Raw genomic sequence first — 25,095 nt, forward strand, 5'->3', positions numbered from 1 at the left:
AATTTTTTTTTTTTTTTTTTTTTACCCTCAGAAACCTCAATCAAGGTACTTACAGCAAAGTAAAATATGAATATGTCAAATTCCTGTATGAGTCACAGACCAGATCCTGTGGATCAAAAGCTCTGTGGCTGAACTTTGCACTGGGCTTTATGAGGACAACTGGTATTTGCAGGTGCCAGTAATACTTGTCATTCCCGGTTCAGATTGCTCTGCAGTGTTGCAGTTTAGCACAGATACATTCACCTAGAATTTGCCATGTGCTCCAAGGAATAACTTGTCATCAAACCCTCATATCAGTAACTATATATGCAGTGAATAAAGAGAGATTGTTCCTGTCTATGACAAAAAGGCGGGGGAATATACGTCAGTTGGCTGTTTAGGTTTCTTATGATTCAGTTGGCTCAACTGACTCAAATCAAATGTTATGATAATTTCCCCATCAAGTTCCATCTGTTTCAGAAGGATGACAGACCTGAATTTGTGGGACTACTGTCCCACAGTATTATCAGAAGGACGTAGTGATGTATTTTGAGTCTGGCAGCACCACTGGCTATTTTGGCTGGTGGTGTGCAAGGATCAGGTGGGATTGGCCAGTACCAGCTCCACATGTGTTGTACCAGCAAACGTTTGGTTGGGTCTGTGAGTTGTATCTACTGACAATACACTTCTGGTGCTGTCCAAAAATACTAGTGGTAAAGTACATCATGCTCAAATTTATACATCTCTGTGTTTCAGTAATGGAGGGAATGTTGGATTTTATAGCATGATCCCTGATCAGCTCTGAAATTCTCATGCAGCTTTGTGAAGAAATGAAACTTTCTAGCACAATTTTGCTTATATACCACAAGTTTTTACACTTTTTCACAACTTCTTAAATAACCCATCTTTAAAAAAAAAAAAAAAAAAAAGCCTGCTACCTTCTTTTATCTGAGGTACTTTAACAAACAGACATACTGTATTGATCTGCTGCCTTGGCTAGGTAAAATGGCCATTAAAACCACAATAATTCCAGCTCAAGTATTTTGAAATAACTTGTATAGTCTGCTCTTCCTTTTAATGTGAAAAATGTCTGTATTTTTCTAGCAGGGTTGTTTTTTGTTCCTGAACAACAGCCACAACAGAATGTCACAAACTCAGTGGAACCTACACAAGGATAAAACCCCCACAGATACAGAGTTTATTTGAAACTCCCCTCCTGCACATGACAGTGAGTCATGTGAGGCATTTGCATTTGCAGCTTTGTGCTGCCCCACCTGTGTTAGTTACCTGGTGAGCACATCTTTCATGTTCCACGAGTTGTCTGGCGCTCAATCCACACACAGATGCGTGCATGTATATTCACTCCACAGTGAGCAAAAGTGATCAGAGAACTGACAGACTGAGCAGCAAAACACAGCAGAAATGTTGAGGAAAAGGTTATGTGGAGAAGAGTTTTAGATAACTATGTTCAGCTATGCGTGTAAGTGAAAACAGGCAACTTTGTCTCAACACTGAAAGAATTTGTTGATTAAAAGAAGATAACCAGCATCTAAGAAATACATGTTGTATGGATAAAATGAATGTGTTACATACATGTTTGGTATCCCACAGCATATGTGAGATAAATTCAATATGCAATTATGTGACATTTTTTTACTATATTTGGTTAATTCTTTCGTACCTTAGTACTCGATGGTAGGGATTCAAGTCTGTGACATCTGTTCTTGACTTACAGTCTGTGGCTTTTGGAAAATTACAAATGTTCATTTGTGAAAGCTACATGGAAATGCGTATCGCATGTAATGTAAACACTGTGCAGCATCCTCGCTCTGTCAGCTCTGTTAACTACATGCTGACACTAGATTTACAGGAAGCCTTGAAAATTAACCAAATCAAAAATATAGTTCTCTCCAAGGACTTACATTGTGCACCTCCATTCATCCTCATAAAAAGAACATGTAATTGGACTACGTACTTACAGAATTTTGGTATAAAGATATTTTTTCAGAGAAAACTTTTCCAACAATGAAAAATGTGGTGATATCTGTTCCTTCCATTTTTTTTATTTCTTCTTGGACATTTCTTTTCTTCTTTCATTTATCAGAGACACCACCTTTTACAACTGGCACTTTCATAATTTCAAATTAAAATTTTCACAAAATAATCTTGATTTTTCTGAAATGAAAATTAGGTGACATATATTGTGAATATATTCCAGTGGTTTCAAATGGCCTAACTAAACACAGGCTATGCTCATTATTATTTCTTACTGCCAATATTCAGTATCATAGATAAGGGTGTATCTTTCAAGCTGATATTGCTTGTCCTGGAGTTAGCAGCAGAGTATCATTGCTGTTGATACAAGACATTCATAATTTCTTGTGTTGCTCTATTGCTTTTGTGATTGTCTCTGTGAACTGTCTTTAGGATTTAGTTCAGCATCAGTCAGAGAGGCAAAGCTAGGCAATTGCTGTCTTATACTTCTATTTGAAAAACAAACAGCAGAAAACCTTTTACATAGAAACAAATAACATTACAGAAGCAAACTTTACCTTAGGTGAGCTAAGATAAAGCTTAGCTTTGCATCCCTCTACAAGCAGCAGAAAGAGGCTCCTCCTGACAGTAATTCTCATCTATGTGTCTCTTGACCACAGAGCAGGACTAGGGAGATTTCTTCCTAAAGTAAAGCTAAGCCTGTGGAAATGACTCTCAATTTTCTCTATTAGAAACAAGTTCTGCTTTACACCTGACTACAGAATTCAGTGCTGGTAAAACGTAAGATGGACAATTACAGCACGGGCATTATCTGCTAGTGCTCATCTAATTAATTGCAGGAATGGGAGGCCATGTTGTCTTTTAAATCTGTTTTTAAGAGGGAAAGTACTTAATCCCACTTTTGCCATTTAACTTGATGCAGCCCTCGATATAGAAAGTGATTCTATATTTTGTATACTGAATATGTAATCCCATTCTCATTTCTCACTGTCAAAGATATCTGGTGATCTCATGTGGAAAGTTCAGAGTGCTGTGTCACGGTCAGCATGTTTGGTTTCTTTGGAACTAGGCAACCCCAACTTAGTCTATTCCAAATAACAGCATTTCTTATTGATAGGGTTCTTTTTAGAGTATTGATAGTACTTGGCAGGAATGGAGAACTACATGTGCTAGATGATGTCCTAGTTAATTGTGGCATTGGATTCTCCTTTATTTCATGAGCTGACTTTCAAATTCTTGCTCTTTTTACCTGAGAAGCATTTTGCAATCATTAGAAACCGAACTGTGAAGGAACCTGGGATTTTTGTTCTCAGGTCTGGTAATAATCTCACATCTTGCAAAGATCCCACAGCTGTTCTGACTTCAGGAGCATTTGAAAACATCTGTTAATGCACCTTATTAAAATAATCTCATCTGAAGACAAGACTTTAAGACCCAACACAGATCTGTGAAGTTATCGGGAGAGCTCTCCATAATTTCACTGTGCTGTGGAGAAGACCACTAGACCCTTTAGGAGGGAAACTGTTTTCAGTCAGTATGAAAGTGTTTGTGATTCTGTTTAAAATGTCTTTTCCAGCCTCTCCTCTACTTTCTAATTTGCCAGTTCTTGCTTGCTTCTCTCTTGATCACTGGGGTGACCTAATTGGTTCCTAAATTCAAACTGCAAGCTGCTCTGGGTGTTTTTCAAAGCCTTGTGATACAGTTCATTTCTCCCTCTAACGACTTCAGGATGAGCAGACAGATCCAGAAGTCCTTTTTCCTCTACCTGTGTGTCCTGGTTTCATCCGGTTAGTTGCAAGCTGGGGTTAAACCATGACACTGTGCTAGGAGTTTCAGAGAGGAGAATGGAAGAAGGCAAGCAGAGGCTCCTTCCTCCACAGTGGTAGAGGAGGATTCCTTTCTCCGACACTTCCAAACATGTTCCTTGTTGAGCAGCCTGGCGCAATGTTTATAAATGGATTTTCTGGGTTCGTGACCTATTTCAAAAGAAGTGCTGGAAGCCAATACATTTTGTCCTGGCTTATCTGAGTACACTGGGCACCTGTTACAGAGAAGATTCTTCACCCAGGCCTCTCCACTAGGTAAATTTAAGCTTCTATCCACGTAAGAAAAGGTCTTGAATAAAAAGGAACAGCCCTGGTGAATCCCATAGAAACTAAGATGATACACAGATAAGACCTTAGGGGTTTTCAAAATTACTATCCTTTTCTCAACATTCAAGCATGTTTATTCAAATGACATTGTTAGTATTCCGTAACTTTTAAGGACGTTATGAGGCATTAAGTGCCTCACATAACCAGATTTCATTTTACTTTTCCTCAAATGTGGAGAAAAGGAAGGCAAATAGATTTGAAATTTAATTTTGAGTACATCTAATTAGATGGCAATTATATTTTCCTATAACTATACAAGTTTGGGACAAAATTTTTCTAACCATTTTATACGAAAGCATTACCTGCTTTTTAAAGTGCAAGAGAATGCATGAGAATCACCACCAGATGTGTCTAAACTGTGGGTTATGCAGTTAATCTGTGCATGAATTTTTTTTCATGACCATGAAAGTCAAAGGATTCACATGTACCAAAGTACGTTTCTTAAACATACGTAGAGCATTTTCCATGTCAGTTCTAGAGGCTGCAGTCTGCAAAGTAGTGTAAGGACTGGGGATGCTGTTGGGCTAGTGATTCCAAATTGTAAGCTGAAATTAGCTGAAATTTCTTCTACATTTCAGAGGTTTTGCATACAGTGTAGGAGACTGAGCAGTGCCTGAAAGAACAGAGAATAAGATGCATAAGAGCTGTGAAATAGTAAGAGGTGAGATTTGATTGTGTGGTTGTAGATCACTGTATTTTTACCACCTTGGAGACTTAGCACCATGCTCTCTTCCTCCTCCTCTCATCTTCCCGGCATTCACCAATAGCAAAAAAATCCCCATTCAGTTTGGTGCATGAAAATCTTGAAAGGACATGGATGAGATTCCTATTAGGGTTTTGGAAATCTGCTGTCATCCCATCAGCCCACAGAAACACTCCAAAATACCATGTTCTGGGGGAGAGAATGGAAAGTATCTAGAGCACCAAATGTGGCAGCTGGAAACAGTTTAAAAAAATACATAAGATGGGTAGGCCAGTGTTATGAGGAGTAAGAGAGGCAGCTGGGAGATTTAGAAAGGAAGGCCTGGGAGCAGCTGAAAGATGCCAGCAGGCTGTTAGTGAGAGCATCTGAGAGAAAACGTGCCAAAATGATAAGAAAAACAGCTGGAGAAAAACAGTGTTCCAAAGCCTCTGAAACAGGGATAGATATGGAAATTCTTCGAACTATTGAATGAGTAAATTAATTACAATGTTTTTTCTTCTCTGCTTTCGTAAATTCCCCATGTTTTCTCAAATTACCTCCTTCTGCAGAACCTGAAAGTGACCTTTCTGCTGCATCTTCCTCCTCTTGACCTTTTGGTTCTTGATTGTTTCCTCCACAGAAAATAGGTATCTCCGAACAATACTGTTCACCTGTTGATAGTATATTAAGCTAATATTTAACTGTTTATTTTTCTACTTCCTGACCTTACTAAGACTTTCCCTGCTTCATATTCTGAGTGTGAAAACCTCTCGGTGGAACACCATTCTCTGTGAAGGAAACACACAGGTAGCAGTTGATTTTAGTAGCTCCAAGTCTCAGTCTGGGTAGGGCCTGTAAGATTTAGATGGGTTTGTATTGCAGAGGTCTAGCTGGAGGAGTTGACAGGCTTGAAGGGTCTGATGAACTACCTCTAGAATTTGGCAGGCTCTAAAACAAGTTTGTAATAAGAATGTGGTGAGTTTAGGAAGTAAGCTATAAAAATACACAGTAGGGCAGATTTTCAAGGTTTTATGCATCACAGTTGCAAATGTACTTTCTTACGTATTTCACTATACACACATCTCATCATTTACTCATATCTGATTACATATTTGCATCTAGTCTGGGTGTGTGCATCAGTGATGTAAAGACATATGCCAATATCTGATAAGAGTAGCATGTTCTCTACCTCTGAAATTATGTATCTGCCATTTTTCAGCTGTGAAAGGAGGAGACAATATGTATGTACTTTTTTCCTCCATAGATCATAAGGAACAAAGAGCTTATGTGAAAAGAAGAGTACAGGAGAAGATGTTAATAGATTCTGTCCCATCAAAGACAGAAATACAGCAACATAAGAAGAGCGAACATGCTGTCTATCTTCTCTGAAGCTGTTTGCTAATGACCTCCAATGAACTAGAAACTGCTAGAGAGCATAGTCTCAGCTTGAAGCCTGAGAGGAGGAACAATAGCAGACTGAGAGAAGGATGCAAAGCAGGTGAGAGTGGAGGTAGTAAATAATTATTTTATAACTACGTAGCGGTAATTGGGCATCAAATTCTTGATACCTTTCATGCTGCCTGACATAAGCTGTAGTGCCCAAGAAGAGCAGCAGCAGTTCTGGAGGATGTGAAAATAAATTCACAGAATAATAAAATAATAGAGAAAATTGAAAGGAGGAGAGGGTATAGAAATGCATATTAAAATATAGGGATAATTTTTTGAAAGACATCTGAATGATTACCACTTATTATTGCTAAAATATAATTCAATATGTAGCCTATAATAAATATTTTAAATAAGAAAAATAATAGAGTCAGGTCAAAAGATTTACAATCTATTTTGATAAAATACTAAATGAGACAGAAAGCACAGGTAGCACTTTCCCTGTTTCAGGGAAAGTTTTGCTTATCTGGGGTAGGGAAAAATACTTGGACTGACTGAGGAGAAATGTTCATGGTGCAAATTAATTGGTTTTAAAGAAAGCATTTAGTTAAATTTTCAATCACCTGAAAGCCTTTAACTGTGTCTTTTAAAATAAGATCTATTGTTTTGGAAGCCTCTGACATGTTATACACCGAATAGGAACAATTAGGCAGAAGCATAAACTTGCAAGAAATTCTACATATAAGATGTAGTGTTGCACTTTTTATGCTTAAGTAAATTTTTCTCTTGGAATAAGAAATTTCATCGTCCCTTTTTCATTTTCTCCATGATTAGCAGCAGACTAAGCAATTTATTATTCTACATTCTAGTGTAAATGCAGATGGCCTCTGCTTTAAAAAAAGCCCAAAAACTTTATGAGAAATGAGTGCAGGTGCACTTATCTGAAAAGAAATTAGATAATGGATTTGAGAAATAATGGGGGAGGCACTGTTGTTTTTTCAGTGCATTGCCTTTGATAGTTGAAATAACTCTGCCTTCTACACATCCTGCTTTTCAGCCTGTAGCCTGAGAAGGTCTTTGTCAGTGGCTTTGCACCACCTTGTGACTTAGGAGAACTTCCCCCCACGAAAGCTGCCCAGGTTCATGTAGCTGTAAACCTTGAGAAAGAAGGAGGATTTCAGTTGCAGAAAGAAGAATGGCTTGGCCTGTTGTATTTTTAGTTAAAATGAGGCAGTGGTGGGGAGACTGAATTTTCAGGACCTCCTACATCAGCAGCATGCACCTATAAATTCAGATGAGCTGCTACAAAATCCACAAATTAGAGGCGTGCTTAGGCAGCTCCATTTAAATGGGGTGTGATACTTCCATTTGTAGGTGGTGTGGGTACCCCCCGTGATGCTCTTTGAGTGACCTTATTCAAAACTTACTGTTTCTCAAACAGTCCTGAGGCGGAATGCTTTCTACCCCTCCTCAGGAATGAGGACAACCTGAGAAACTTCACCACTGATAGTTTGGTTCAAACTCTGGGAAATCAACAGAACATCGCTTGAATATTTCTTTTCCCCCCTCCTCTTCTCTACACTAAGTCATTCTCAGAAGAGGACCCAAAGTTCATTACGAACATGAACATGTTCCTGCCCCTTTCTTCTTTCTAGCATGTCACATTGAACAGCAGAATTGTCCTTTCACTAAATCCATACAGATGTTTGAGCAACTCAATGCCTGGTAGAACACAGTGCTGCTGGGAGGGTTTATGTGCAGCTTGCTCTGCTCAAAAACAAGGCATTAATGAGTTGTACTCTGGGGTAGTCAAGTGGTCTTGCAAACACAGGTAATCCTCTGAATACCAGGATCAGGGAACAGTGCAGTAAAATAGTTCTTTTCTTGAGCTCATTGCTGAATTAGGAATTAAAAGTCAATTACTATCACTTAATCTTTTACCTGTATGACTGACAACCTGAGACTTTGAAGGTAACAGTGCTTAGACTGAAGAACATCCCACTGAAAAACAATTTATTTTCATGTTGGCGTACATATATTTTGTCCTTAGGGGTCACCAAATGGGCAATAACTACTGTTGTTCTTGGCTAGTTAAGACCTGGAATATCTCCTCTCAGCTTTTAAACTTCAGACAATTGTACCACCCTCAGAACCACATTAAATAGCACAATAAATGTTGAGAATCCATGGAAATATTTTGATGTTTGCAAGTAGTGGCACTTCCACCGCCGCTGAGCAGACTGTACTTCTTACCCTTTTGAAGCAAACCTCTCTGGCGTCCAGCAGTTCTCTCAGAGAATATTCATGCAGATCTATTTACAGTCTGGGCCCTGGCTGGATATCAAGCTCATCTTGATTGTGTCCAAAGCTTGCTATTCTGTTCTCTCTCAAGTTAGCAACCAAGCTGTCCTGCTGAAACAAAGATCATTAATGCAGTGCAGCTGCATTTCAAATAGACTGTATCTTGAATCCAGTAGAGAGGGTGCCTACTTCTCCTGCCTTTAGGAAAACCGGATTCCTTGAGGTTCCTCCACACACAGTTTGTATCTCTGCCAACCTGTATTCTTAGAGAACTGCTGGCAAGCACTACTCCCACTGTCGGGATCAGGCCAAGGCGCTCCGTACGGTTTGCATTATATTGATGACAAGACACAGGATCTCTGAAGCCAGCTTCATGCTTTGAAAGTGGGCACCAAGGCCTCCTTTCCCAGAAAGACACTACACTGCTGTTTTGTTTGCCCTTTGACTAGCCTTGATTAAGCCAAATCGCTGCATTCACAAAAAGAAAGCCTTTCCACTGTGGTGTGCCCTTCTCAGGCACCCACTTCCCTGAGCTCCTGCAGCCATGTCAGGGGCAGCTCCACCTGAAACCAGCCCTCTGAAGGCTGGTGGGCACCCTTCTGTTTCCACACTCAGGCACAGTTCTCAGAGCTTTGCATTAGATTCTGATTTCTTTTGGCAAGATCCCAGGTGTCGTTAGAATAGACAGGAGAATTGCTATTCTTGATAAGGTCAGAGGAAAACCAGTTTCAAGACACAGCAGTGTTCATGAAACTGGTGACATTTGCAGAAGAGTAAAGCCTGGAGATCTCTTTACTCTCTCTTACATGAAAACCAATATAAATGATGCTGGTGCTCAGGTTAGTGAGAGGATTCAGTCTACAGAAAATGAGAAAAGAGTTTCCTTGATAAAGTAGTTCTCTAATGGAAATAAAAGGCCAATATTGATGAAAATCAAGAAAGAATAATGCATGAACTTGCATTCTGTGATACATAGGACTTGGTTTATGAAGAACAGATTTTCCTTAAACAATGTTCATAACATATATCCATATAAAGGAATGCACACTACTCTGTAACTGTAATTGAAACAGAAACTGGGGACATTCCTTATTTCACTAATGTGCTACTTCCCATCTTCCAAGGCTAGGAAGACAGCATACTGGACAAAGAGAGCAGCTCACTTTTAAGGTTCTTCGTTGCTACTGTGAGGAAGAAGTTACCTTATATTTGGGACTGTCCATCACCTCAGAAAGCTTTGGCAATACCTTGAAACAAAGCTTGTGCTTCAGCTTGGTTATGCTTGGGTTGTTCTTGCCCATTTACTTGTCCACATAAATAGTACAGCTGAACTTGATGACTTAAATATCTTTTCCTAAGCTAAACAATTCTATGATTCCCGAATTGTCTGACTACTTTCAGTGAAAACAAGATTTTGCTCCAGACTTTCATTATTTCTATCTTCATTCAGAAATATTGCCAGTGAACAAATTAGGAGATGAATTCCAGCAGGTTGAACAAATATCCAGGGAATCCCAGTTTTTGGCAACATCATGGTATCTGCAGCCTTGAGCAAGTAATCAGTCCTTCCTTTGAAGCAGCTGGAAAATGCACTGATGTGTTTCTGTTGAAAGCCATTCAGTTGTAATAGTTCTTGTCATGAAAAAATAAGAACAATCTGCTCTGATACTTGTAAATGCTGGGATATTTTGCTTTAAAAAAAATGATTTTTAAAATAGTTTTTAAAAAATAATTAAACCACAAAATGTTTTTAAAATTACCTTTTTTTTCCTTTTTTTTTTTTTTTTTCTGGGAGACAATTTTGTTTACTGCATGGTTTTAAACTTTGGCTTATTTTTGTCATCACTACCATTCCAGACAACAGCAACAACAAAAAGTACAAGTTTTTCAGAGGGTGGCAAAATTCCTTGCCTGCATTAGTGGATAAAAATGTGTTTTGTTCTTCAAGTGTGTGGTAAAGATCAATTCATGTCCTTACAAGTGCAGTGACTTTTTTAACAGCCTAATGACAGGTGATGGATTCACTGAGCTTTGCTTGTGACCTACCTCTATCAGTTTTGGTATTTTGACATCTTTTTTCTCTGGTTCAGATGAAGTTGTCATACTCAGAAGAAGGTGAGTGTGAGTAGAAAGAACTCTTTTGTGAAGACTTTTCCAGATTTCATAAATTTTGAGGAGAACAACTATGGGGTTTTCTTATCCAGTTTAAGTCTTAAGTAGGAAGTGAGAGGGCACCTGCCAGAGTCTTTGCCTTGTATCGAAGTGGGGAGCACGTCACCCACAACAGCCACATCTAGAGAAGGGAGAAGCAGCAGGCACAGTGAAGGATGGTCCAAAGATTAACACAAGGTACCGAGCCAAAGATTATATATTAATTTCAGAGACCTCTCACCAGTTAATTTGGATAGCATCTTTTGACTTTCAGATGCTCGGTGATGAAACAGACTTTGGGGGGTTCCTCCCTATTCCCAGACTGTTTAGGTCAAAAATAACGATAGTGCAAGCTAGGCCAAATTCATGGCTTATCTCAGCAAAGTCAGCACAAGAAACTGGCGAATATTCCAAAGCTGATTTCCTTTATGTTGAGAAAAGCTGATAGTTGTTCTATGTCCACATTTGTATGTTTGAACTTAGTCGTATTTATTTTCTCCTTATTCTTTGACACTACGGCAAGTTTATTTTTTCTCATAATTTTATATTGAGCTTTAGAGGGAAAAAATATATCTGCAAACAAGCCCACAAAGCCCAACCATCAGTTCTAATAAACATTTTGTAAATTCACACATAACCATGCCATTTTTAAGGTCCTCAAAAATCTTTAGTTGCTACTACCGTCTGGTGTTTTCTTGGTTTTCCTAAATGGAGTATATAATAGTATCTTGTTCCTTAGGATCATTATGCCCAATAATATGGTGGCATGAATGTAATAAATCAGCTTAAAGAGTATTTCACCATTGTTTTCAGGGATAAACAAAAAATGCCTGGATGTAAACTTATTACATGGCTCCTGCAAGGTAATCTTACTAGTCAATAAGCTGTAATATTAAATGTATTGTAAGGCTGAGTGGTTTTCCTTTTTTGGCATTTTTCCATTCTTCCCATTCACAGCAGTGTGTATTTTGGTGATAATTACAAGGTCAAATTCTGTTATAATCCTCAGTTTTTACTTGCTCATAATTTTTTCATTAAAAATTTAGTAAGTGCCTGAGATTTTGCTCAGAGCCTGTATTATTGCTAGTTTGAGGGAGTACAACCTAATAGTTTGAAGTTCAAGCACACAGGAAAACACAAAAGTTACATGGCAATCTGAATACACTGCTTCCATGTTTATTTATAACAAAAACTTGGAAAATTGAAATTGAACAGAAGACAATTCAGTAAAACATGCAGGTTCTTTTAAACTGAAACATAGGTTCAGAATGGAATGCTTTTTCTCACAAGATTTTGAGCATAAGTAGGGAATTGCTCAGTTTAAAATGGCTTAGTATCTGCTGAAAAAGACTAAGAGGTGCTTTGAATGGTTGCATCATTATTTAATCCTAATATAGTCCTTTCGTAGGTTTGAAAAATCCTAGAAAAATTAGCATCAATGAACTGCCAAGTTATGTTCTGTAGTTAATGGAAAATACAAATATAATGGAAAATTACAATTCTGGTGTACAGGTCATCAATGTAACCTTTCAAGGTATTACACCCTTTTTAATATAGACATTCCTTAGCAATGGTTCCTTGTTTCAACTTCTCCCTCCTTCTGTAAGGAATCCAGCACTGGTCACTTTTCAGTATACAATCTCTTCTGAAGGTTTTGGAAACAGAACTGGAAACTGGATGGTGGGCATTTTCTTGCTGCTTGCATATATGCCATCTCTCAAGTGAAATGATAACATTTTCGCTGAGTATTCAGGTGTTGCACATTTGCATGATGATATTTCTCAGTTGTTTTATTTTGGTCCTGATAATATGAATTATTGGTATTTCATGTATGGGAGATGTTACTAAGGTGTATTTTGTGTAAGAAGGTCTGTTCAGTTATTCATTTGTCAAAAAGAAGAGTAAGTCTTCATATTGTATGCCTAAAGCTTGGTTTGCTAGTTAGTGGAGCTTGCACATTCACATTTTTGCTGATGTTACTAATTCTGTCAAGTTATAGAGCCAGCATGCAATCGACCTTTATAAACTGAGTCATAAACTTTTATTCTGTTCCCAGTTGTGGCTTACCACAACACAGACCCCTCCAGGGCAGCAAGCATTCCCCTTCATGCCCTACCCTGGGGTGTCTGTTACCTCCAGATAGAGGTAAGAGAAGGCCCAAGGACATTGTCAGGCATATATATCAGGAGGGAGAAGATGATTTCTTCATCCTATGTCAAATAAAAGGTTAGTGCACCATCACTGTGCTCTGCCTTCCTTTCAAAGAGACTTTTGATGCTAATTCCTACTTGATACCATGTCGTCTAGGCAAACCCCTTGGAGCAAGACCAGAGCAGGGAAATAGGAGAAAAGAGCAGAAAATGGTATTTGTTGTTTTCTTCTCACCTCCCTGCTGGCTATTTACACACTTCTTAGCGGAGAGAGCACTACAGTGCTCTCTGCTAGGTCACAGATCTCAAGGTCAGGTTGCAAAAGGCAGTTCAGCAACACTTCTCAGCAGCCAGGCTTTAATACTCATCAAGAACAGAACATGACGGCATCAGCCCAGGATATTAGTGAGTGTACCAATTCTGGGCAACTGAGTTTCATAATTGTCCACAGTGAAATGAAGTGAGACCCTAAGACCAGGAAAAATCTTCTCTATCACTTCAATTTCACTGCTGCCTCTTTCACAGATGAAAAAAAGACCCTTTTTGAGGATGAAAGAACAGCTCAAATTCTGCAGTCAACCTGTGCTTCTGCTGAAGTCACTGTAAGGGTGACAGCTGCAGTAATGAATTTCAGTATGAAGATTATATAAACATCCTCCCATTCCTCAAAGATCTGACCAAGACTGTCATGTATTTCACACAGGCTTCTTTCAGACATCAAGTAGCAACTTCTTTCGGTCATTAGTGGCCTGGACTGATTTTGAAATGTTGAGTAGTCCTAAAGGTTACAAAATCATCATCAGCTGGATCCGAGCAGCTACTTCAATGCCTCCCAGTTCAAGTACTATATGCAGAAAGGTATCCTGACCTTTAGGTTTTTAATAACACTACTTTGTGATTGTAGGAAGGGTTCAAGGACAAAGAAACTGTCAGGTGTGGAAGGGGATTGATTCAGGCACCTCTTGCGGAAGCTCAATCCACATATGGGACCTGATGGGCTGCACCCAAGGATGTTGTCATTCTGAGGTTGCTCACTATCATCTCTGAAAGGTCATGGAGACTGGGAAGGTCTTCCATGACCACAGAAAGGCAGATGATGCACCCATCTTCAGAAAGGACAACCTAGCAACCTACCAAACAATGATGGAGTGAGCAATCTTAGCAGAAATTTCTGGGCATGTGATGTGTGGGCAGGTGGTGGTGATTGGGAGCAGCCAGATGGATTTACAAAAGTAATTATCTCTTGTGATGAGGTGACTTCATCTCTCAATGAGGGGAAAGCAGACACTGTGGTCTACCTTGAGTTTAGCAAGGCTTTCCATGCCTCTCACAGAATCCTTGTATCCAGTTTTAGATGGTCCACTCTAGCTTGGCAAAAAAATAACTGAATCACTAGTCAGAAGAGCTTATGCTGTGTCCAGAGGCTGGTTACAGTGTTCCTTGTGGGTCTGTCTGGTCTGATACCTTTATCAATGACTTGAAGGAAGAGATAGGATGCAGTACTGTCATTATACTTAATGGAGGGTAGGATTGATATACTGGAGATCAGACCTGCCGTTCAGAGGGATTTACACTTGCCAGAGGACTAGGCCAACAGGAACATCATGAAATTCAGTCAGGACAAATAGAGAGTTCTTTACTTCAGATGGACTGACCCCCAGGGCTTGGTTAGCACCTCTGCTAAAAAGGACATGGGAGGCTTGGGGCAGGCTGAACAGGAGTCAGTGGTAAACTCTGGCACCAGTGAAAGTGCATCAGACTGTATCAACAGGAGAGCAGATGGCAGATCAAGGGAATTGATTACTCTGTTTTACTCAGCACTCATTAGACCACAGCTGGCATAGTGGGTCCTGTCTTCAGTCTCCCAGTACATGAAAGCTGCTGATGAATTTGAACTCCATTGGAGGGTCAGCAGGATGGCTGGAGGTTGAAGCACGAGAATTGTGAGGAGAGGCTGAAGCACTGGAGTTTATTCAGCCTATGGAAGAGAACAGCAATTTTCCAGTTTCCTAAGAGGAGGTTACTGAGAAGACAGGGCTGGGCTCTCTGCCAAAGAATGAGAGATGAAGGCTATAAATGAACAGGGGAGGTGCTGGCTAGATAGAAGGGGGGGAAAAAAAAAAAAAAGACACTTTGGGAATAATTAGGTAGTGGAACAGATTACCCAAAGGGGTTGTGCAGTCCCCACATGGGGAATTTAAAGACCTGACTGCACAATGACATAAGCAACCTGGGACCCCCCCAAAGTCCCTTCCACTCTGAATTATTTTATGGTAGCTCTCAGGATTTTCCTCCCTGTAACACAGTTCCTATCAGTCTATGTATTTGAAGTCTGTGTATATGCTGCTATTCATCCCACAGACCAGGAAAACTACATAAAAGGTTGCCCCCTGAGTTTTAACTAAACAAGATCTAAGACTATTTGAGAAAGAACAACACTAGACAGGATGAGACAATTATTTTTTTTTATTGTTTTAATACGAGTGAATAGATTAAGAGATCTGAAATGTTGTAAAGCAATATACATACTGAATAAATAATATGCACAGGAGAGTCATGTCTACATTATAACACTGGCTAGTATTCAGAATACTTCAAATAAATCCAGTGACATTGGATAAAGTCCATAAAAATGCTATCCTGTCTTCCCTTGTATGAAATTGTTCAAGTATAAAAAAAATCCAATACAGTGTAAAATATTAAATTCCATTTCGGTCAAGAATAAAAATTGCAAGTATTGTAGTTTCACAGGACAATGTAAAGCAGCATTTTCTAGCAAAGGGAAAAATAGTCAGTCTACGTACAGATGAGTGAGAAAACGGCACTAATGTATTTGAGAGGTCTACATGAATTAACTAGTAGAGGGGAAAAAGAATAAACTAGCAATGTTTTATGTAAAAACCTAAAAAAGTGTTAATTTAAGAGTACCCTCATACAGTGCACATACTGAAATTAAATAAATCCAAGTCAACATCCTTAGTTAATTAGGTTAATATTTAATATGCTACATCTAAGCCTACTAAATAATTTATACCATGAGATGAATACATAATTTTACAGTGTCACATCTAAAGTCGCTTTCTTTAGAGCGCAGCATAGTAAAACTTTCAAAATAAATATTTCTTTTTAAATAGCATAACAATTAAGGCACAGTATAAATCACATACCATTAACCCTTCAAGAACTGCAGTCTTGGTAACAAAAAGTTGCCTTGTGTACTGTATGTTTGCTAATAAATATTTTAAATACAATCCTGAAATAGATATTAAAATTGTACAAATGGTTTCAGAAAAGAAAATTCCCTTACAACAGTTCTTAAAGGTTTTAATTCTTTAGGCTTCTTCCTGCCTTTATTCACAAGTTACGAATAGATGCAATAAACAGAAAGAGAAGGCTGTTGTAGTAAAAGGGCTGATCCTATTTTAGAATCAGAATAGCTGACACCAGCAGTTAAAGTTTCCCAAAAGTGAAACGGGATGGGGCGAGGGATTAGGATGTGACAAGCTCATCACATGAGCACGAGTGATGTGTTCTGTCCAGAACTGTCTGTGTTATTGATTGTCTCTACAGCTGTTGCACCCCTTACTTCCACATCACTTGCTCCATAGTTCCACTCATCCAGAGGACAGAGAAGAAAATAACTTTGGTGCCTGTCCGCCATCTTACTATCCGGCCATCTTCCTTGGGTTGTTCGATGCCCGTGAGTGAGACAGTGAGAAGGTACTGTCTCACGAAGACAACTTTTGAAAGCTAGAAAGGACAATCAGTGCTTTAAGTTCGTTTCCTCTTAAAATGGATAGAGATTACGTATTGCTGACTCAGTTTTTTCCCTGGTTCAAACTTTTCAAATACCATTTTCTTACTTATAAAAGGCAGTTTTGCTTCCCTGATACTGTAAAGAGTACACCTTTGCTTTTTTTTTTGGTTCTTGTTTGTTTGTTTGAAAATATGAAGTCCCATTGCTACTCCTGCCACTCTTCCATGACGGTACAGTATTCTTCCCCCCCATTTTCTTCTGCCTTGATACTCGAAACTAGACATGCCGCACTACCCCTCCCCTCTAACAACATGATTTGGATGCATACTGTATGAAGACAGTGGAATAAAAAATTCTTTAGTTTCCCAATAGCATCGCTTTCCTTAAAGCTCCTTTCGTTAACATCAATTGTCTCTGTTAAACTACTTATACTGGAAGGCTGGAGAGAGGAAGAGAAAGAGCGAGCTTCCTTCAGGAGTCCATCTGCTATTGCATGCGGTCTGTCTGCAGCTGTTGGGGCTGGTACTGGCCGAAAGCCGCGGCGGCTGCCGCGGCGGTCCCGGGCGCTGCCGCGGTGATGGGCTGCTGCACCGCGTAGCCGTAGCCCCCCGCTGCCACGTATCCAGCAGCGGCAGCCGGAGAGGCGGCGTACGGGTACTGCTCATAGGCGGCCGCGGCGGCCGAGTACTGGGCGTACGCAGCTCCGGTGTAGTCGATGTAGGGCGTAGTGGAAGCAGCGGCCGCTGCAGGCTGGACGTGGGGAATTACCACTCCGGGCTGCACAAAAGCCTGTGGATAGACATAGTGAGCGGGTATCCTGTTGAAAGATGGGAGAGGGAGTTGAAGTTGGTACGCGAGTCAGCGCCTAAGCGTCATATCCATACTCCGAACTAAAACAAACTCAATTTAGTTGTTGTTATGTGCATAGGGTTGCCACAATAACTAGACTCAATGGGCCAGCTGTCAGCTCGCTGGCCCGAAGAGATGCATCGCTCCAAAGCACAGCATTATAGCTGAGTTGAATCAGTGTGTTCAGTGTTGCTTTAGGATAGTATCTTTAATGCCATGACCGTCTTCAGAAGGGCCAGCATCACTGAAGTCAGTTTTAGGACAACTCTGAAGAACTAAGCTTGACTATTTCATCTGGAAAATTACAGTTCTTGTTTTTCAAATCACCTGTAAGTCATTTTTATTACCCTTCTTCTCTCTTAACTACTTGACCCTCAGTAAAATTATTTCCCGCAATGCTTTTATTAGTAGTAACTGAGCAGTTCGACAGTATCACTATAACAAGTTTGACAATAGCCAATAAGGCAACAAAATGGTTGAACCCTGACTTTATGTAAAGACTTTCCAGGGAGCAGGGGAGTGTATTGTGGCAACCCTACTTAAGTTGCTATGCAGACTCAGCACACATTAATTTCTCTGCAACCTCAGTCACCCTTATTAAAAATAAGAAAAAAAAACCAACACAGGCGACAAAGGAGTTTAAATAGAGTTCACAAGTGTGGTAAACACAGCAAGAATCACACTTTCCAAACGAACGATAGTGCAGCTCACTCCGTCACAAGAGGGAAGCTACCACTGAGGGGAAGCTACTTAGATGCTATTAAAATCCATAACAGTGACTCCTAAGTACATGTGCATCACACTTTTATAAAAGTTTGTAAGGACACAAGGGTCAAACCTGTTTGATTATCAGGTCACTGATGTCCTGTTTTGTGCCAGCTTGTTTATTTCTATGCAAGACATACAGCATAGAGTTTTTTGGGAGGTGGGCATAAGATTAAGTCTAAATAGATCTGGTGCTTAACAAAAGCAAAAAACCCACAAATTAACAGCTTAAGAAATAACCATTCTGAACAGATCCATACACAATTTCCCATCTTCTTCACAAAACTCGCTTCCTTGTCGTGTTTACTTAGCCCTTCGGTTTTGAAAATTGGTCATATTATCATCTTAGCACACAAATCTACATACAAGTTAATCTCATAGCTGTATTTTACCATATAATATGATTTAAAAACATATATATACTCAATGTAATTCTCATTTTACATTCATAACCCTGTCTTGCATCTGGATTTCTGGAAAAGTCTTTCATATATATATCTCCTTTCCAGCCAGTGAATCATTATAAATCCACGATAAACCGCTTGTGCAGATTTACTACTATTTCATTCTGAACTTTACCTTAAGAGACAACTCTAAACACTGCACCAACATTTTAGCACAGATGCAAATCGTGATGGTAAAAACTGTCCTCTTTTCTCCAAATTCCAGATCCAATTGAAAGAGTTTGTTGGGGGTTTTTTTGTTTCATTTATAAAATAACTTTGAGATGTACTTAAATGGTCAAAAAGGAAACATTTCAATCAGAAGGGACACTGTCAACTGGAATCATAGCAAAACATAGTTTAAAATAAGCTTTAGAACAGCTTAGTTTTCTTTTTAAGAAAAAAAGAGCTCAGTTGATTGTATAAGAATATTAGCAGATAGAAATGTTCAGCTGTCGTGTTTAAGACACGAACACCACAATCATGAAAACCCAACACGTCAATGAAATAATTTTCCTACTGTGTGGAGAAATAGGGAAAAAAAAAAAAACAAACCACCCAAGCAAAAAAGAGTGATAAATAGGGAGGGATTGGGAAGGGAAAGAAAACATAAAACAAAAACGTAAGTTGGGTTTTTAACACTCACCTAATTTATGAAGTGATTAGCCAGAAGTGCATTTGAAGCATAGTTAAGCTGGCTCTGTGCATTTAAATACACATCATTACCTCAGCTCTCCATAGAAAATGGACGAGCATAAACTAGCACTTTGTATTGGTCACCAACCAAGTACAATCCCAATAAAAATAACACCATATTTTTTAAGTATTCAGGAAAGAGATATAAAAACGAATTTGAGGTCACCAAGAGCTTCTTCTGCACCACATCAAAGGAATCTTTACATACAGCACTTATGAAAGAGAGTAATTCTAACGGAAGAGACCGTAAGCAAGCTTATCAGGCTGTTTGTGTTGACTTGAAATGACATTACTAAGATTTTCTGAAGACATTAGGACACTCTGCCACATCCATGAACAAGACAGAAAGATACATGTGCTTCCACTTAAACTCTTGTGACTTGTTTTATTTAAGCCAAGAAACTAACAGGTGGTGAAGTTATGAAACATTATCTGTTTGCCACATCTTACTCTACAATAAACATAAACCCTGTGCAGGCTCCTCTCCACCATGCCATTTCACACATGATGATTGACAGCATAAGCTGCAGTGGGGCTATTTTTGATCATCTGTCATGCTGCAACTGTTTTGAGTCGAGTAAAATGGCTTTATATGGCCAAAGTAAATTTCTACCTACTGCAGAGGCCAGGACATGAAGATCTCAGCCATTCAGAACACAACTGCTTTTCATGCTCTGCCAGGTCAAAAGCTGAAAAAGCAATTCTCAGTAACACTGGAAATCCTTAGTATCTTTAATTTTAAATAAAAAGCTGCTGCTTTCCTTTCGAGAGTACTAGTGTGGGAAATGCACGATTTAAGCTCTCTTTCCTGGCAGTAGTTTTTATTTTTGAATGTCTATTTACTGTTTTACACACTTTTGCAATAAAACAAAAAAGGGAACTTAAATGTTTAACTTTAGCAGTAACTGTAGCTTTGAGATACTCAAAATTCAATGACACATACCCCTGCCACGTGCCTTAAGACCTTCATTGTTGTTATAACAGGTAACTAAGACCTCAAAAATAATCCTATAAGCAATAATAAAGTGAATGCTAATTGTTTCAAGGGAAAGAAGGGACTTTTTAGACTAATGCAGAGAGCTGTGAAATACAGAAATTCAGCAGTAGTAGCATATCTTTGACTCACAGCATTATATTCTTGTGAAAGTATATATTTAACTTTGAACAAAATGTTTTGCTCTGGCCCTGGCATGGCATTGTCTGGTTTTGAAGGCATAATTAAGGACTAGATTTTCACCAACAAACAGCTTTCTGTTTAACAAAAATAGATTACATAAACATTAACATATACAAGACTCTTTCTACGTTTCCTTTTATCTGATAACCATAAGGAGGACATAGCAGGCTAACTTCTGACTGTTCCAGCTTCATTCCCTCATTTCAGGTTATCCCAATTCTAGTATTACACGAGTTGTTTGATCACAAACTCAGAGGGGGCTTCTTCTCTCTTAAAAAAGGCAGAGTTGCCTAACTCTTGGAAGGTAATATCAAGCAGGTAGCATCAGCTAACCATTTGATAATTAACTGAGTAACTTTGGATTTAACTCTGGCCTCACTGAAAAGAGTGGGAATGTTTTCATTTTGATCAGAATACAAGTTTTAGACAGGAAGGAAAGGAACAGAAAATCTCTACAAAAGTTATGTCCTACACCAATACCTCTGTATAACCCCAAATTTTCCCACAAATATGAAAATAGAAATTCCATAAGCAAACCAAGAAAAGCTATCTTAGGAAGCAAAGTCATCTTCCCCCTCCATAAATTCCTGTTGAATTCAGAGATAATATTTTAATAAACAATCCTGAAAACAAAGCTGTATAAATAACCAGTCCCGTGATCAAACAGCTTTATGAAACACACCAACAGTAAGATAGATGCTAAATGCAAAAAGCAGGAAGAAATGTTATTTGGTGGATAACCTGATCTTTGCAGCACTGAATAAAGAAAAATTCCCTGTATTTTCAAAGTGCATCATGCATTGAAGCTAATCTAGTTTCTCTCTCCCTCCACCACAATAATATTGTGCTTAAGTCAGAATATTGAACTTCTGCATCTTCTCAGTAAAAGCAACGGAACGTAATCTAATTATTTTCAGTTTTCTGTTTGATAGGTGGGAAACCATACGTTGTGCATGCCCCGTCCCAGGATGTGTTCAAGGCCTGGCCAGATGGAGCGACATGGTCTAGTGAAAGGTGTCCCTGTCCATGGCAGGGGGCTTGGAACTAAATGATCTTTAAGGTCCATTCCAACCCAGGCCATTCTGTGATTCTACAGCCCTGCTGTCCATACCAAAATACGGCAGTGCCTTGCCAGTTTGCACTCTGTTAGGAAAAAAAACAACAAAACAAAATGCAACCACAAAACATTTGAAGCTTTTGTGTATGGATTAGCAGAGTATTGATAGGGAATCATCACTACAACCGATTTTACGCAGCATTCAGGTGACCATGTATTTCAGTGCAACCCATGTAGAAAGCTCTAAGAGTGGACTCTTAACAGAGTAAGCACTGAAACATCCCCTCTTACTGTCAAGGAATATAGTGAATGAAAATGTTCATTCATCTCAGTGGATGCTGGTTTTAATCTGAACTACATACTTTAGAAAAGGTACAGGTCAGTGGAAATTCTGAGGAGGAAGCAGGATTAGTAATCTCCGTTGTTTGCACGTCATAAAAGAAAGGCAAGAGCCAAGGATCAAAAATGACCAATTTCATATATTCATGACCCTGCGACCAACATTTCTCCAGATTTATGTCCAGTGCATTAGAAATAAAACCCTATTCATTCTGCTGGAAGGATTTCCCTGGCCTGCACATGGTTTACATGATCTGTTGTTGGCTCTGGGTAAGGAAAGCAAGAAACGAGTCCTACATTTGCACAGTCCTTTAAGCAAGGGATTGCCACAGGTCCTCCATTTCTATTGTGCTCAGCAAATACTCGGTCTCTCCACAGCTGATCCCTGTGCAATCCACTTGTTCCTCTTTGCAACAAGTGCTTTAACTGCTCTGGAGATGAGGCATTCTGCCTCCTGCCTACCTTAGCACAGGCATCCTAAACTGATCATGGCACATGCACTGTCATCTCCTCATACTTCTAAGAAGTGAGCAAAATATAGTAGAGGATACTCATGAGAAGGAAAAAAAAAAGACAAAGTTTGTTACAGTCTCCCCACTCGCAGAAGAATCAACACTTTTTTAATCAACACGCTATTAAAATTACATAAAGTGTATAAGAAAACTTTTTCCTGTTGTTTTCTTTCAGGATAGGAACTGGTTCCTACCATTTTGACAAGTCAAACTATGGAGAAGCTATTGGTGCTTAATAACGGATAGGTAAGGTAATCTAAAGCTACTCTAATCAAATAAACATTAGTGACATAGTTTCCCTACTTTATTGTTAGCTTACTCATTAATTAGCAAAATGCACTATTTTGCAATGGGTTTCTCAGTCAGTGTGCATTAGTGAAGTGACACTCTATGGAAAGCTTAACGCAGACTTCACCTCCTAATTGTGTGCCTATAAGAAGCAAGAGTTAGATCTACTTGGGAATAGTACATTCAAGTACAGGAGAAATGTGCTATGTATTAAAGAAGGATTGAAGGAAAAAAACCTCAAATTAGAAAGCCCAAATGGACGCACATCGTTAATAGGGAGCTCCACACCCCTCCCAAGAACAAACCCCCCCAAAAATTATGAACATGCAAGCAATACGTTGATTTACTTAAAAATCAAGAAGTCACACAATTTAGCACTCACTACAAAATACGGTTAAAAAAAGTCACAGGCTACAGCTTGAAAGCAAGGAAAAAAAAAGGCCCTTTGCTCCCCATGGCAAAGTCACTCCTCAACAACAAAACCAAAAAAGACAACCCCCCCCCCCAAAAAAAAACACTTTCACTACAGCTCTTTCAAATAAATAAAAGCACACAGTTTAGCTATCAACACCACTTCATTACTGTAATAAATAAAAAAAAGCACACGGAGGTCTATTGACTATATGAAGAAAAACATACATGCATCGTTAATCACCATTTTAGCTTGTTTGTGTTTGAGTCTACTGGTTACAGAGTTTAATTCCAAACAGAACTATTCCACCTCTTATCATCATATCCTTCTGATCAGTTATCTTAACTGTAAACGATCCCTGTCAGATTAGAAAGAGATAAATAACATTGAGTCAAGCTGAAAAAAGAGAAATGGGGCACAGCAATCTTGCATCAAGTCATACCTCCTTGTTTTATCATAGAGTCACATGGGACTGGACTGCTTAGTCGGAAGGGCCACATCCCACACAACTTGACTCAGCTGCGGCATTTAGAACATGACCGACAAGGTGAGCGCATTTATGGGTACACATTTATAAATCTGAGAACTTCAGCACTGCTGGCCACTTTTAAGGATGCTACTGCAAGAGGCCTTCAACGATCATACTTTTTCTTTCCCTTTTTTTTAAAAAAAAAAAAAAAAATCTTTTTCCTCCCCTGTTTGAGGTCCCGTTGAACAGACTTACCCGAAAGGCCTCTGTATGAGAGCCGGATGAAGCTGCTGGACACCAAAGGCAAAACCTACCAACAAAAACACATCACATTCTCTGTATGGGTGTTCTTTTGGCCATTTATTTATGCTATATACATATGCACATACACAAAAATGCAGAGTAAGAGCCTTCATTAACAGCCTCCAGGAATAACGTCTGAAAGGCTGTAGAACCAAAAAATCAGAGAGCAAAATGCATCAGTCCACACACACACATACACACACACACACAGAACTTAAACCAGTAAAGTGCACACTTTCCTAGAGATGTTTAGGAGAACAACTTTTTCTATACAAGCACAGGTTTTCATTCACTTTTCACTTTGTGCCTCATTCCGGTCCCTAACTTTAACCTATGAAGGATTATGTGGTATTCCTATTCATTAATCTATTTGTGTACTTTCTACAGACTTTAAATTTGAGCTATCTCTGCTCATGAGATGCATGGGGTAGGGGGGTGGGTGTCAAATCCCAACTTCTGTTCTTCAAACACCCAAGCATAAACCCTGTCTTTCCTTGGCGGGCACTTAAATTACTCAGACAAGTGTTCCTCAGGCTAAACACGGGGGAACTCAGAGCAGCTTCCTTTAGAGCACAAATGTGCCCACACTCCACACTTGTCTCGCTCTTGCTGCAAAGCAGCAGTCTGGGGAGAGCTAGGACATCAGATTGGCTCAGATGTGGTCTTAGGAAGAGCCTTTTCATTTTAAAGTCTGCATAATAGCTCCCATCTGTTTGAAGAGTTTGCATTAAGATACTGTTTGTATTAATAAGACCGCACACATTGGAAGCGATTCATTCCTAGGCCAATCTTACCCTGCAACGATACTGTAAATGGTCAGCGCCACCACATTCCCAGCAGCAGGAATAACCAATGAAGTGTCTGAGATGTGGAAGTCTTCCTGGGGAACTGCAGATACTTTATCTCTGATTGCTTTTGGTTTTTAAATAAGGCACATGTACAAAATAGCCAAAAAGTTAATACATGCTGCATTTAAAAGTCCAAACCAAAGCGCGCTGAACTGTGCCCGTTACTTCAGAAACGTGGAGGGCAGCACTACCTTTCGTAAAGTTTTACTCTTCAGAAACCTGAGGCACGGAGAGAAAAGCCATTCGGGGCCGCTTCCTCACCTGGCTGCATTATCCGCGGCTTGGCACCCAGGTACGCCAGGTTCACGTTGGCTTTCCTGCCATCGATGATGGGGTTGGGGTCCTTACAAGCCCTTTCGGCAGCCGCTCTGTCAGCCATGGTG

General features: G+C 39.4%; 1 protein-coding gene and 1 long non-coding RNA gene across 3 annotated transcripts in view; one reads left to right on the forward strand and one right to left on the reverse strand.

Moving 5' to 3' along the window:
- LOC114064951 overlaps positions 1–13,550 on the forward strand; it is a 27,617-nt gene extending 14,067 nt beyond the window's left edge. For both annotated transcript variants that reach the window (XR_003572842.1, XR_003572841.1), the window contains 2 exons: positions 11,461–11,510; positions 13,323–13,550. This is a non-coding gene — a long non-coding RNA (uncharacterized LOC114064951). The remainder of the gene's footprint in view (positions 1–11,460; positions 11,511–13,322) is intronic.
- A 1,693-nt stretch (positions 13,551–15,243) lies between these two features.
- Positions 15,244–25,095, reverse strand: part of RBM24 (RNA binding motif protein 24) — an 11,510-nt gene continuing 1,658 nt past the window's right edge. The window contains exons 2-4 of the mRNA XM_027898454.1: positions 24,974–25,095; positions 23,817–23,871; positions 15,244–17,371 (exon numbers count right to left, since the gene is read on the reverse strand). Coding sequence (XP_027754255.1) covers positions 17,041–17,371; positions 23,817–23,871; positions 24,974–25,095 — 508 coding nt within the window. The 3' untranslated portion in view covers positions 15,244–17,040. The remainder of the gene's footprint in view (positions 17,372–23,816; positions 23,872–24,973) is intronic.

Source organism: Empidonax traillii, unplaced genomic scaffold (genome assembly GCF_003031625.1).
Source record: "Empidonax traillii isolate 1590-97213 ecotype Southwest subspecies unplaced genomic scaffold, ASM303162v1 scaffold597:size822913, whole genome shotgun sequence".
NCBI lineage: Eukaryota > Metazoa > Chordata > Aves > Passeriformes > Tyrannidae > Empidonax > Empidonax traillii.